We start from the raw sequence: 13,666 nt of genomic DNA on the forward strand, positions 1-13,666 counted from the left end.
GATTTGGTTCAAGGATTGTAAAGTGAAGAGTGTAATAATGAGCAGGTTTCAGATGCAAACCTGCCTGGGTTTTTGGTCCACAGGTTCTATTTTTAAGTGAATCTTTTTCCCATCGCAGTGCTGTGGCATTAAGTCCCATTACCAGAGCGAGAACTGTCAAAGTGACACCATGACAGCAGCTAAGTAAACCTGAGTGCTTTGCCCAGATTTGTGTAAATATTTTAAAGTGAGATTTTCCAAGATTGATATCATGTCTGCAATGTCAGATCGAGTTCTCTGACATATTTACCCTGAGTAACTGATAGAAGCTGCGCATGTACTGTATAGTAAAACTTCACAGATCAGGTAATTTTCTTTATCTCTTCCAGTTGATGTTGCCTTGAATAGGCCATTTTTGTAGCTCCTTCTAGCATTTTTAAAGTTAACACATTGCCAAAAAAAAGAGTGAAGTATAGGGTTTTTTTAAAGGTCATTATTATTGTTTTGAGAAGAAACTTTTATTGGTGTTTGTACACAGCAAAAACTGGAGTGTTGAAAACTCAATGTTAAACATTTTAAGTTTATTTATAGTTAGTTTAGTTTATTTTAATAGGAGTTTATAGTAGTTTAGTTTATTTTAACTCCCAAAGTGCAACTTCAACTCCATTCTGAGTAAAATTGTCTTCAGCATTGGAGTTACAAGACAGTGTAAATCCAACCAATGTTAGTCCAGTTCTGCAGAGTCACATGATCTAAGCTCCCATCATACCATTTTCAAATTTGGGGGATGAAGTTTTCCTATCATGCCCTTGGGCAAAGTGTTTAGATGTGTTTGAGATGTGTTTTGGATATTGCCTATTGTACAGTGGTCACTGTTGGGATTCCTTTGCTGTTGTTTCAGGTGGATTATTGTTGTTTTTGGTGTTAGACATGTCTGCACCATGAGTGAAGTTATCCGCTGACTTAATGGCTCCCCGCCTGTGGCATGAGGTGAGTGTACAGGAAAGGGTGGTATGTTGATTCTCCTCAAAGGTAGTTTCCCAACTCTGTATTTGTCTCTTTGCTCCATCTTTACTAGAAAACCACTGGCTTTGTCACAGGTGTCCAATATAATAAGGCAATCTTTGTTAATTATGGAAGGTGCATTGCAACAAGTCAGTAATTAAAATTGTAAAAACTCCAAATTTACACCTGAGGTTAAAGTGTTAAAATGTTTATTAAAGCAATATTTCACTTTTTTCAGTAATTAATTACATAGATATTTACCTTATAGTGTGAATATGTGGATAACTCTTCAGTCATTTAAAATGATTGACTGAGAAAGAAGTGTTAAGCCAAAGTAATACTAATTAGTGTTTAAAAGAGTCATTTTTAACTCCAAATAAAGTCAGTGATAACACCTAATTAGTGTTAAGGCGCCAATTCCCCAAAAAGAGTCAGTCATATGGCCCGTTGTCCATTTTTAATTGACCTGCAGCGAATTCTAGAAATAAAAAGAAATATGGCCCACATTAAAACATGAAGCTGGAGCTTGACTGTATTGATTCTACTGAATGATGTAACAATGTATTACATCAGCAGAGTCATTCAGCCCAGCCAGAGAGCAGGTTTCAACGTGTTTTGGGGAAACGGTATATTTCACTAAAAAAAAGACATGATATAAAGTTGGCAGATCAAATGAAGCCAAAATGGTAACAATGAAGAGCCATTTGGCTCTTCTTGCTGAGCTCAGCAAATTGATCCAGATCATGAAAAGAGTGGAAATTCCTGTCACTACCATGAATGTCTTCCCTCTGTGTTGAACAGTGTTATTCTCATCCAGAGGTAGCCAGGGTCTACCATTCCCCCCAGAAATCTGATTCACCACCCCAAAATCCTTACCAATGAGTGGCTATTGGTCAGCCATTTATGAAAGCTGCTATGTAGGCTTTTTATGTAGGCTTTTTTCTTTGAACATTAAGTTAAAAAAGTTTGTTCTGCTCAAAGGTACATCCTTTATCCTGTCACAGGTTCAGGGATCTTGTAGTGCTTTCATACTTGCACAAAACTCAGCGGTGAACTGCATGTCTGAATGTAAACATGCACATTTTTCAGGAGCAGTCCAAAATTAGCTTGAAATTCAGGAGTCCATGTACACGTGGAAACAACCTTAGACAGAGTATTAGGATCATCGTACAAGAGACTGGATATAAGAGAAAACAATTTGTTAGGTTTTAACCTTGTGATCTGTCTCATCAGAGCAGGATCACTGGAGGACCATTCTAATCAATGAACTGTGCACAGTGAGACATTTTTATCCTGGTCATAGGCCATGTATGTCTTTAGGTGATAATCATTCAAGCAGGGTCAGTTCCTCTAAATATGGAAATATGTGTGGATGACTGAGTGATCCAACTGGAGTCTATTATTTCACAAGTAATATTTTCCCCCACATAGTTGCACCAGCATGTAATTACTATAATTCACCCCACACTTCTACACCTCTCAGCAAGGGCTGCTGAACTTTCTCTTCCTACACAAAAAAAATGCAAAACTTCTTGCTGCACATGCTGCCAGGGAAGGAAAGAAGAAGACTTTTCTAAGACCAAGGTTCCAAGAACTTTTACTGGTTTAATTTGTTACAGCAGGATATTATTATGGCCACATTTGTACATCTTTTCTTATGGTTCAAATGAGGAGATGTCAGAAATTTTAATCTATTTTTAATGCCCATAATGTGTTGGAGCACTAATTAGCTGGAGGCCACACACCATTGATCACCAGCTTCGTCATACCACCATCACTAAATACCCATCAGTGTCATTCTTATGGTTAACGCTCATGTGATTCATCACTTTCCAGCATCATTGGTTTATTTTCTTAGTTAAAAGACACTGTTTGAGATTAAAAGGCTTCTTACCTTCATATCTTTTGGGAGAGGAAAATGTCATATTTTAATGTTGTTTCTTTTTTAGTCTCAGGTTTAACTTGTAAAAACATTCAAACTTAAGCAATGCAAGTTCATAAATACATTTATTTCAACTTGAACTGACATGGATAAACATTCATTTACTCAGCAATAATGGGGTGAAGAAGTACAACAGAGCCCTGGCTTTTCTCATAACACACAGACTAAGGTTCAAGATTAGGAAATATATAAATCAGCATCTAAAACGGAATAACACACTGTATGGCTGTCATGGCTGTCTACATTTGGTTATCTCTTGATTCAACAACTAATTTATTCAATGCCATGAAATTTAGTACATAAGCTGTCACAAGCAGTCCCAGGATGTGCATTAAACTGGGCATCATGTTCAAGGATGGTACAGGAGCTCACTTGTCATAAAATTCTCCACAATGCATTGCAGCTCTTTATCCACTTGATAGTGACATACAAATAAGGAGTTCTGACCAAACAAAGTCATTTGAGGAGCACAAGGTGGTAGCTACGGGTGGTGGTAAGTTGTAGTGTGAGCCATTAGCAATGGCTACCACTGGTGTAGCGTTTAGCTCTGAAGTAGCAATAGTATAACAGCAGTTTTATCAGAACTGGACCACACTCCTTTATCAGAGCAAGAGCAAAGAACAGCACAGAAAGCTTCTGATGATGGAAAAAATGTTTTTGCTTTTCTGCTGACCTGTTTCATTATGGTTGATGATCGATTTCAGGTGGGCTTTAGTTGTAAGCTGGTGTATACATCAGCTACCGGCCTGGTAGGGATTAGTTTGGATGTAGCTGTTGAAAAGCAGCAGCTTAATCAGAGTTTGACCACATTTCTTTATTATAGCAAGAGCAACAAGCCACATTGAAAGCTTCTCTTACCAGAGCAGATGTGTTTGCATGTCTCCTGATAGGCTTCTTCATTTATAATTTTTGCCACCAACATGCTTCACCGTTCAAACACTACAGTAGCGCTAGTCAGACCTGCCCACAGAATTAGCTGAGCCCCTGAAAAACCTAGAGAACAGGCTCTCCCCAGTTGTTATATATTGATTCATGTGTATTGGATAAGTAGCAATAATGGCTAGCATCCAAGCTAACAGAGACTTGCTGAAAGGTGTGTTCAGCTATTTTTGCGTTCTGATGTTCAAATTACTTATTCATACCACTTGAAACCCTTTTCATTACTGTTTCTATTTTGTCACATTTTTCTACATTTGACCTATTTTGCTTCTTTGAACCAATTTTTGCCAATTTCCGACCATTTTTTCACCTTTAACCTATTTTGGCTACTTTTTCACCTATTTTCACTACTTCAGCTGCCAATTTTTGCCACTTTTGCCCACTTTTGACAACTTTAACAGATTTTTGCCACTTTTTAACTGCTTTTCGATATTTTTTTTTGCCCATTTTGCCTTTCTTAACTCATTTTTGCCACTTTCTGCTCATTTTGTCCCTTTAACCCATTTTTGGATCCCTTTTATCTACTTTAGCTGCTCATTTGTGATGCCTTTTGCCTGTTTTGCCTCTGTAACCCATTTTTGCCTGTTTTTTGCCCATTTAAACTTGTCAGTTCTTGCCACTTTTAACAGCTTTTCCCTATTTTTCATCCATTTTAACCCTTTTTTGCCTTTATTGAGCCATTTTTGCAGCTTTATCACATTTTTTCTTCCTTTAACCCATTTTTTCATCTCTGTGACCACTGCTAACCACTTTTTTCTTTTTCTTTTTTTTTTTAACCAATTTTCACTTTTTTGTCACTTTTACCAATTATTTAATTATGTTTTCCCTTAAGTTATGTCAGTTCCTTCTACTTTATGCTCTGGCATCCCAATGTTTGTCCACATTGTGGCTTAGCTATGAAGTCTGACATTACTTCCCAAAGAGTTTAGTCAATGTGCGCATTAACATTGTAAACATGACCAACAAAAAGACAATTCTGTTGAAGAAAAGGGTTTTACATTTTTGTAAAGGCTGTTTTTAATTACCATTTTGTTTTTTTATAAGAGTTAACGCTAAAATGGACCTTGATTTTCCTCACCTTCATGGGCCCCTTATTTGGCTGGGCCCCTTGAAAGCTCTCCCATTTACCCCCTCCTTATGGGCGTCCTTGGCACTGGCCTTAATAGCTCAGTTTAGCACAGGGGCTGTGAATGTCTGCTACCTGATTTTGTCTTGTCACTCAGATTCACCACTGTGACAGATAGAGCGTTCGTCCAATCACCTTTAGAGAATTTACTTGAAAAGTCCTGCCCTTCCTAAATGCTTTGTATGGAAGGTTTCCCAGATGAATGTGAAATATAATGATGCGATGGATACATGACACATCTGGCGTGTCAGGTTTGGAAAAATCTGGGTTTTAAGAGTCATCCTGCCCTTTATGTTATCTTTTATGTTATGTATTACTTTTTATATTTAATTATTTGTCACCTTTTGTACCATTATTTGTGCTCTATGCTACACGCTTGATGTAACATCCTGTCTTTCACTGATTGTCCTGACTTAAATGTTCAATAAAGTACAAAAAAGTCACCCTGCCCCACAGACCTGCCTCAGGGCACACCAGTGTCTGCCTCTGCACAGCAGTTTTGATACAGCCTCTGTTTTCAAATGTGCCCTCCATAGGATGCAGCCCCTAAATTGGGACACAACCTAAATGCTGAAGTGGGGGGAGTAGACAACTAGACACAGCTGACACATATAAGGTAATCACAGAGGAGGCAGGAAGAGGAGGACCTGAAAGAGAAAGTAGGTGAGCGCTGGATAACAAAACTTAATCCAGGAAACAAGAAAAAACGTGCCAGCATTTCGTTATTAGTTGTTATACTTCTTTGCTGTGCTGAAGTACAACAGGAGAACAGACTCAAAGACACAACCTGTATCAGGCAGTGCAGTCATTTTTACTCTTTTGTAGTAATCTGGCAACAAAAAAGTCTTAATGCTTAAGCCAATTCCCGTAACCTTTGTATTAAACAGTCGTAGTGATAGATCTTTTCCAGCTAGCTCACAGCAGCATGGCTCCCTCCCTCTGTCATGTCTTACAATAGTAGGCTCTGAACCTTGTAATTAGCCGGAGATGCTCACTGCTAGCCTCCTGAGTGTCTTCCTGCTGCGGTTTTTCTCTTCGTGACAGGTGTTTATGGTTCTCCTCTCAAGATCTGATGCGTGACCAGCATTTAGTGTGACTGAGGCGTGACCATGCTGGGTGAACAACAAAGCTAATACATCAGTGTGGCCTTTCTGCAAAAGAAATGTTCCATTTTGGTTAACATAACCTCTTTCTGTTCAGGTGGAGGCAGCAGCATAAGCTTTAGTTGAAAGCATAACTGTTTCACGTCTTTATCCACTTACTTTACGTTTTTAAACTACATTAGCGCGCAATGATTTGCATGTAGTGTTTGACAGAGTTTAGAGAGGTGTGTTTATCCAATAGGAGACACTGCTGCTCTTACAGAGCAGAAAAAGGATGATACTTCCCCCACTATCCCACTGCACACAAGAGGGCTTAGAGCTGCCCTTTCTTCCCTATGACATGTAGATGACAGCTTGTTTAGTTCGCGCTCTTTCGGGGGAAAATGTGGTGGAAAAAGCCAAAGTTTTTTCTTTTTTTTCCTCCGGGCGTCCTCTTGTTACGCATGCAGTAGGACGGGGTTCTCGTCGTGTTAGGTGGTCAACAGAGAAATTGGGAGAGGACAGAGAGACAGAGTGATGTGTTCTTAATTTGCACTGTGGACTATCGCTTGTAGATTTAAAATGCATGGAACAAGCTGCTCTATGCTATTCGCTCAGGGGGCTGAGGATGGAGCTGGAGACGTGACCTGTTGCAGCTTTTCTTGGAGCTGAGTGTTTGCATGGATTCCACCCTGCTGATATATGAATCCGTCTTCAGGGCTTTATTGAATACAACGGATTTTGAAATGAAGAGGAAATAGATAACTTTTGGATCGGTGTTCTTTTTTACGCAGAGCGCATTTCAAAGGTGGGATAGGACGTGCTTCTTTGTTGTGGCTCCAACCCACTGTAGAGAAAACCCGCCAATGTATCTCACAGACTTTGAAGAGTTACTCTGACTTTGGTGTTTTTCGATCAAAACTGATCATGGACTTAGACTGATCAGGATATCATCACTTTTCTTCTCTTACACCGAGCGCGCAGCACCGCGCCCTGCTTTCTAGGAGACTGTAACCTCCTTTTCTCTCCCCCTGTCCTCCCTCCTTCCCTCCTCTTGACAGAATGGCCCGGTTTGGAGACGACGTCCCGGGCTTATTGAGCTCAGGGGATGGAGGGTCCGAGCGCAACCGGAACCGCGATGGGGCGGCGGTGTCCACAGGTGGCATCTCCCCAGCCTTCAAGCAGACCAAAGCGCAACGAGCTCGCACCATGGCTCTATACAACCCCATCCCTGTCAGGGAGAACTGCTTCACCGTCAACAGGTCCCTCTTCATCTTCGGTGAGGACAACGTGGTCAGGAAGTACGCCAAGAAAATCATTGAGTGGCCATATCCTTTTCTGCGTCATGCAAGGTGTACAGACACACTAACCATGATGTGCAAAGGGTAGAAGGTGGGTAAAGTGTGTTAACTAAAAATGTCATTTTTATCACCAACAAGTTTCCCCGTGATTGCAACGTTTGTATTTTTTCACAAATCGTCCCCTTTAAACACAAAATACTATTTCACAAATAAACACTATTCACCCTAAATATCTCTTAGTAGGATAAAGTAAAAAGAGTTTTCAGCACCATGGAGAGCGCAATGCAGGAGGAACTGAACCATGCAGATATACTCTCATGTTTTTCAGGGTACACTGTTTTTGTTTTTCATTAATTTATTGATTTATTTTAATCACAAGACTAAAAAATAACAATAGTGGACAGGAGAAAAAAGGATGTACTGATTCCATCACAACTGATACTGGTTTGACACCAAAGCAACCAAATTGCAAGTCCTGGCCTCCCAATATTGAGCAATTTCTTAATTGCTGTCATCATCAAAATTGCAGACAATCTCCTGTGCTCTGTCCAAATTTCACAAAATAAAGGCTGTTCTTTGGCTATTGTTTTTGTTCAATTCGTTCAGGGTTTGGGAGTTTGCCTGCCATTGTTTAATGAATTTATTTCTCTCTTAAGTCTTATAAAATTGATGTGTAAGTTTATAGGTTACTATAACTATACTATACTATAGATTAGGTAAACTTTATTATACCTAAGGGACCGTTCGTTGAACAGCCAGCAGAGAACAAATCAAAATACAACAGTTCATACACAGTATACAAAATACACAACATAGACAGGTTACACAGCACACAGTTTAGTAATGTTTAAGGTAGTGGTTCTCAACTGGTCCAGCCTCAGGACCCACCACCACCTTCTTATGATCAAGTCACAACCCAGATTTCTGAAAATTTTGTACAAATCAAAATTTATTTTGCAAAGAATATTCAAGTTGTGTTTTATTAGGAACAAAATGTGACTGGACAAAAAGACAGGACAAGCACATCAATAGAAACCCTAAAGTGATACGCATCCATACATTTTCCTTCATTTCCGATAATAATGTGTACATCTTGGTTATTTTATAGAGCAGTCTTTCCCAAACTTTAGTGCTCTGCAGACCTGAAAAATCTTCTGGGGACCACCAAGACTTTCATCCATTCATTCCATAACACGAGACTCAAAGTATTTACTTTTTATTTTTATTTCATAAAGAGAGGATTGCAAAGAAAATGCACGGTTTTCAGACACAATAAAATTTTGGCATAGTCATTAAGTACAGTCAATGAACCAACAAAGTTGTTTTCTTTAAACAGGCATCTGCAAATTCATCTATATTTTCTCTTCTGATATCAGTCTCCTCTAGTGTATGCTATGACTCCTTAAATCTTTTCCTAGTAACATTTATGCAGCATAGTAGAAAGATAAATGAAGCATCACCAGTTAATTCAGCACCAGTTTAACCATGACACCCATTCTGTACATCAGACTAAATAAAAATTTAAAGGGGACGTGTGAGTCCAATCTTCTGGCTGTTATGCAACGTCTTGGACTTTAAAAAGCATTTTAATATGTAATCAAGTATTTTTTGACAATGACAACAGCCTCTCAAGGCCCATCTGAAGTTCAACCAGGGCCAACCAGTGGCCACACTTTGGGAAACGATGTTGTAGAGATTCTGAGAACTAAAACATTAAAATAAGAATTCTTTTTTTTCTCAAAATAGAGTTAAATGGTTTAAGATCTAAAGAAAATGACGACAGTGTACAGATTATCAGGCAAAAACAGAGTAGAATAAAATGTATGGATGTATTTAAGCTTAGGCTGTACATCATGGACTTTTTACCACAGTTTTTTTTTCTAGGACACCTTTGTGACCCACTGAAAAAGCTCTGTGACCCACTTTTGGGTCCCGACCCACCAGATGAGAAGCACTGGTTTAAGGGACAGATCACATCAAGCTGTTAATAAGAACAATAGCAACCAGGACAAATGAACTCTTAGACTACAGTATATCTCCTTGTCTTACTTCCACATGGCAGCAGCGTATTCAAGAAAAAGGGTGGCTCTGATCATCAAGAAGTGTTTTTGTTTTTTCCATGCTTGTTTTTGCCTTTTTAACGAACAAAAAAATGTTCCTGCTTTCTTTAAACTATCAGACATATTACTCTTTGGGAATTTTTACCTTGAAAAATGTAGAAAATAAAATCTCTGCTCCTAGGACTTATTAATCACTTGCTCTGACATCTCCCCCTTATTAGCAATTACAGGCATTAAAATTTACCATGTAGAGATAATGAATCTTGTCGCTGATGGTCTTATTTGCTTTTGTAGGACCTACAAAGTATTAGCATTCATTTTCATCTTTTTCTTGGCCAGTTTAAAACTCCTCATAGCAGTTTTAAGGAAAGTGAGATTGGTGTTTTCCCTATTTTACAGTGAACTTATCACAATCTGATACACTAAATATAAATGCCACCATCTGTGTTAACACAGCTCTTCAATGAAAGTAAATTAACCCACATTTTGTTACATAACATTGCTCATTTTCATCTGTGCTGTTGCTTTGGCAGTATGACCAAACAGCATCCTTCTCCTTTTTCCCTGAAAAGGGAGTGTCTCTGTTATTTTCCCACTGCCTGTTGCTGAGGAGCACAATCACACGCAAATGTCCATGTGTACCGTGTGTGTGCCGTGTGTGTGCCGTGGCTGTGCGGCTCACCAGGTGTCTGGGCCAGGTGTGGCCCCTCCGCTGCTATTGTTCTGCTCCATTCAGCAGCTTCCTGGCTGACTGGCTGGCTTACCGCTGATTTAAAAAAACCCAGCAAATAGAATGAGTGTGCGTCTATTGCTGATCGCTGTCCATTGTTGTTTTCTCGGGGTTTGCACATGCATTGAAGAGACTTAAATAGAAACAGGATGAATTTCAACCAACAGCTGAGGGGAAAAGAGTTGAAGTGCTTTTGTTTTGTTTAACATATTTCTGTTTTTTACACCCCTTTGGTCACTGCACTTAAAAGCATGTATTATACTCTGTTTCAGTGACGTAGTTGGCTTTAAATCTAAACTGTGTGCGCTATAGTGACCAGAAGGAAAGCAGGCAGACTGTATAACCTGCAGGTTAATATGCTGTTGTGGAGGGAGTGTCTTATTACGTCTAATGAGCTCTACTGTATTTGATTAACAGACATTAAAAGGAATTATATGTAATGATGTCTGATCGCTGTGCCATGTGCTATTACAAGAAGTCATTATTCACTGACTCATACTATATTATTGTTTGTTAATGTGGTTTTGGAGGGAGTGATGCTGAGCTGTTGTGTTCTGGTCAGCATGAACTGAAGCTGTGATGAGAGGTGCCGCTCAGTAGATGTGAAGATGTTTGGAGTGTGATGATTTATTCACAGTTCATTCACTACTAGGCAAGAAAAGTATTCACAGAATACATATAACTGTGATCACATTTGAGAGTATCTCTATTTCTGGATGTATTCAGTTCTTCAGACTTTTTAAATGTTCTATTGATGGAGAGGTTTTGAGCTCATTTTAGGAAATTTAGGTTTGCGTTGATTTTGGTGTCACATCTGGACAACGCGGCATGTCTAGTATGCCTTGTTTTTAGACAGAATTGTGGGAATTAAAACAACGTTTTTATAAGGCTGTTTCTACAGGCTGTAGCTAAAAACACTAGACCTTATTTTAACATGGAAGCACATTGTCCAAGGCACAGTCACTTGGGCATATCAGACTCTAGTTTTGCTACCTTGAGTTGCTCAAAGCCAGGCAAAAAGCACAAAGAAGCTGGGTTAAGTTGCTTGACTATGCATGGGTTTATTTTGAGGTAACATGAGTTAAACCAATCAGAGTGTTTTCTGTCACTACCTTTATACACTGAACACATTTGTTGACTATTCTTTAGACTGAACTCCTCTCCGCACACACATGACACTGTATTGAATATGCTAATGGAGGGTTTTTGAAAGGTGCAGTAAAAATATTATTAACATGAGGAACAAAAGCATGAATGATTATTAAGACGTCAAGACACACTGACAGAATCAGACAAGATTCATGTTGATTAATCTTCAGTCAGCTCAACATGAAAAAAGTAGAATATAAATCAGTATTTTTGCTTATTTTCCCTGCTAGAATCCAAGGAACTATGCTATAATGAGTGCGTGAAAGGAACTGGACAGTTTGTATCAAACTCTGTTTCTGCTGTTGTTAGTGGCATTCATATGTGAGGAACAGCTCATTTTTAATCCAACTCTCTTTTACAAGAGAGCTCACATTGACGGACGATCTCTGCAGGACATGTGCTAAAGGTCAGTCTCATGTTAGGAGCACAATTTGCCGCTGTCACCTCCCTGTAAGAGGCTCTCTTCTCTCTGAGAGCTCAATTAATGGGAGATGATCAATTCAGGGATCATACAGACCTTTCTATGGCTGAGTGGGTGACACTGGAGCTTGAGTGTGTGAGATGGGTTTTTTATTGTTTGAGTACATACAGTCTTTTATGCTAAACCCACAGGAGTATGGATTGTCTAATGTTATGTGCACATGAACTGCGCGCATGCCGATCTACCTGTTGCAGTTGATGGAGAGCTGATGGAGGCCTGGCAGGGAAGAATCAGGGCTAATTAAGCCCGCAGCCTGAGTTTACAGTGGCAGGCTATGTGAGGACCAGCAGCTGCTCCTCCTGTCTGATCCCCACTGAGATCTCCTGTTGAGGGAAGTTTCCCATTGAGAAGGTACACTTCTAAATAATTGATTGTTTGATTTAATAACGTTTGTTTCATCAGGGCAAAAAGGAAAAATCCTGGGGTTGCTGGTTTTGGATGTAGTTTTCAATCTTAGAAATAAAGCAATTAGACAGCAGGACAAATACGGAAGATTATTGTAATGCACTTTTTGTGGGTGTGAGCCAGGTTAGTTTCCCTTCTCTGGCTTTTTATTATTGACATAAATCATTATGCAGCCTTGCTTCTATTCATCTCTCAGACCTTTTAAACCTGATATTAAAACCCAATATTCTAACACAGACACTAAGATCCACTGATCAGTAGTTTCTGACTGTCCTGAAGTCAAAATTGGAGCTCAGGGGTGGCCAAGCTTCTTTGGCAGTGGTGCCAAAGTGCTGGAGCGCTCTGCCTTCACATTTATGGCTGTCTCTCCCACACAGCCTCTTTTACATCAAACCTTAAACACTCTTTATTCACTCACTTTTGTCTGTATTGGCTCAATGTGTTCTACGTTTCTCATTGTGCAGCACGTTGGTAAACTTCTGTTGTTTACAAATGTGCTCTATAAATACATTTGGATTGGGATGTCTCATAGGTCTCACTCTGAGGCCTCACATTATTCAACATTCACACATAGTTATTTAATTAAGGGCTTATTTCAGGTTGCACATTATTGCAAGTGTCTCTTGGGTCAGACTGTAATTGAGAAGGCCCATTTTTCCCTGTAACTAAACTGCACCCTTGCTTAAAACAGAAAATTGAAAATTAAGAAGGGAACGACCCTTGTGCTCCTAGTGTAGTTATAGATACTCATTTCCAGTAGAAACAAGAACAGATTTTCTTCAGGAGGAAATTTTGCTCTACTACACTTTGTATGCTTTAGTGTCCAATCTCTCATCGTTCTGTGGTTACCTTTAGACTCGTAATGCTCTGGCTGCTATATCTGCCTGCCTATATATCCTAAAAGAGAGGGATAAGAATCTGCTGTTTACTCACAGGAAGACTGAACTATGGCCGCGTTTATCCTCAGGATCAGTGGGCTGAAAGCGGAGGCCTCTGAGATGTGGAGGTGAATTGAAGATAGATTAAATTGTTTGATGCAGCACTCCATTAAATCTAGCTTTTATCCTTCTATAAGAACACATCTTGAATTCTCAACAGCATTTAAAGTCGTTCTGTGTCAACGTTTTCATTCTCTTTGGGCTTCAAAAGAGTGATTTTTTTTATCCAAAGGGAGATTACAACCCTGGATTTCTCGTCTGTTTGTGTTTTAAATGTGACGCTATTCTTGAGCACACACAAGTTGTTGATTATTCTCAGATATCCAATAAAGCAGCCTCAGATGTTTGTGATTCATTCTGATTTTTACCTCTGTGTAGTAATAATCACAGGGGCTGGGATCCAATCTGTGCCTGAGCATATTCACATAGCACAGGGCATCACACTCTGTCTCCATGTCTATTTTTACACGCATGTTTGAGGAATAGGAGCAGAGCGCCGGCGTCACTATGACTCACAGGGTTGCTCACG

The 13,666-nt window shown here is 39.4% G+C and overlaps 1 protein-coding gene across 1 annotated transcript; it reads left to right on the forward strand.

The window, feature by feature from the left end:
• Window positions 1-7,011: 7,011 nt before the first annotated feature.
• Window positions 7,012-7,462, forward strand: LOC121512243 (voltage-dependent R-type calcium channel subunit alpha-1E-like). Its single transcript, XM_041791412.1, has one exon. The coding sequence runs from the start codon at window positions 7,136-7,138 to the stop codon at window positions 7,460-7,462; it is 327 nt and encodes a 108-aa protein (XP_041647346.1). The 5' UTR covers window positions 7,012-7,135.
• Window positions 7,463-13,666: the final 6,204 nt, after the last annotated feature.

The sequence above is a fragment of the Cheilinus undulatus genome, linkage group 7, assembly GCF_018320785.1.
Source record: "Cheilinus undulatus linkage group 7, ASM1832078v1, whole genome shotgun sequence".
Classification (NCBI taxonomy): domain Eukaryota; kingdom Metazoa; phylum Chordata; class Actinopteri; order Labriformes; family Labridae; genus Cheilinus; species Cheilinus undulatus.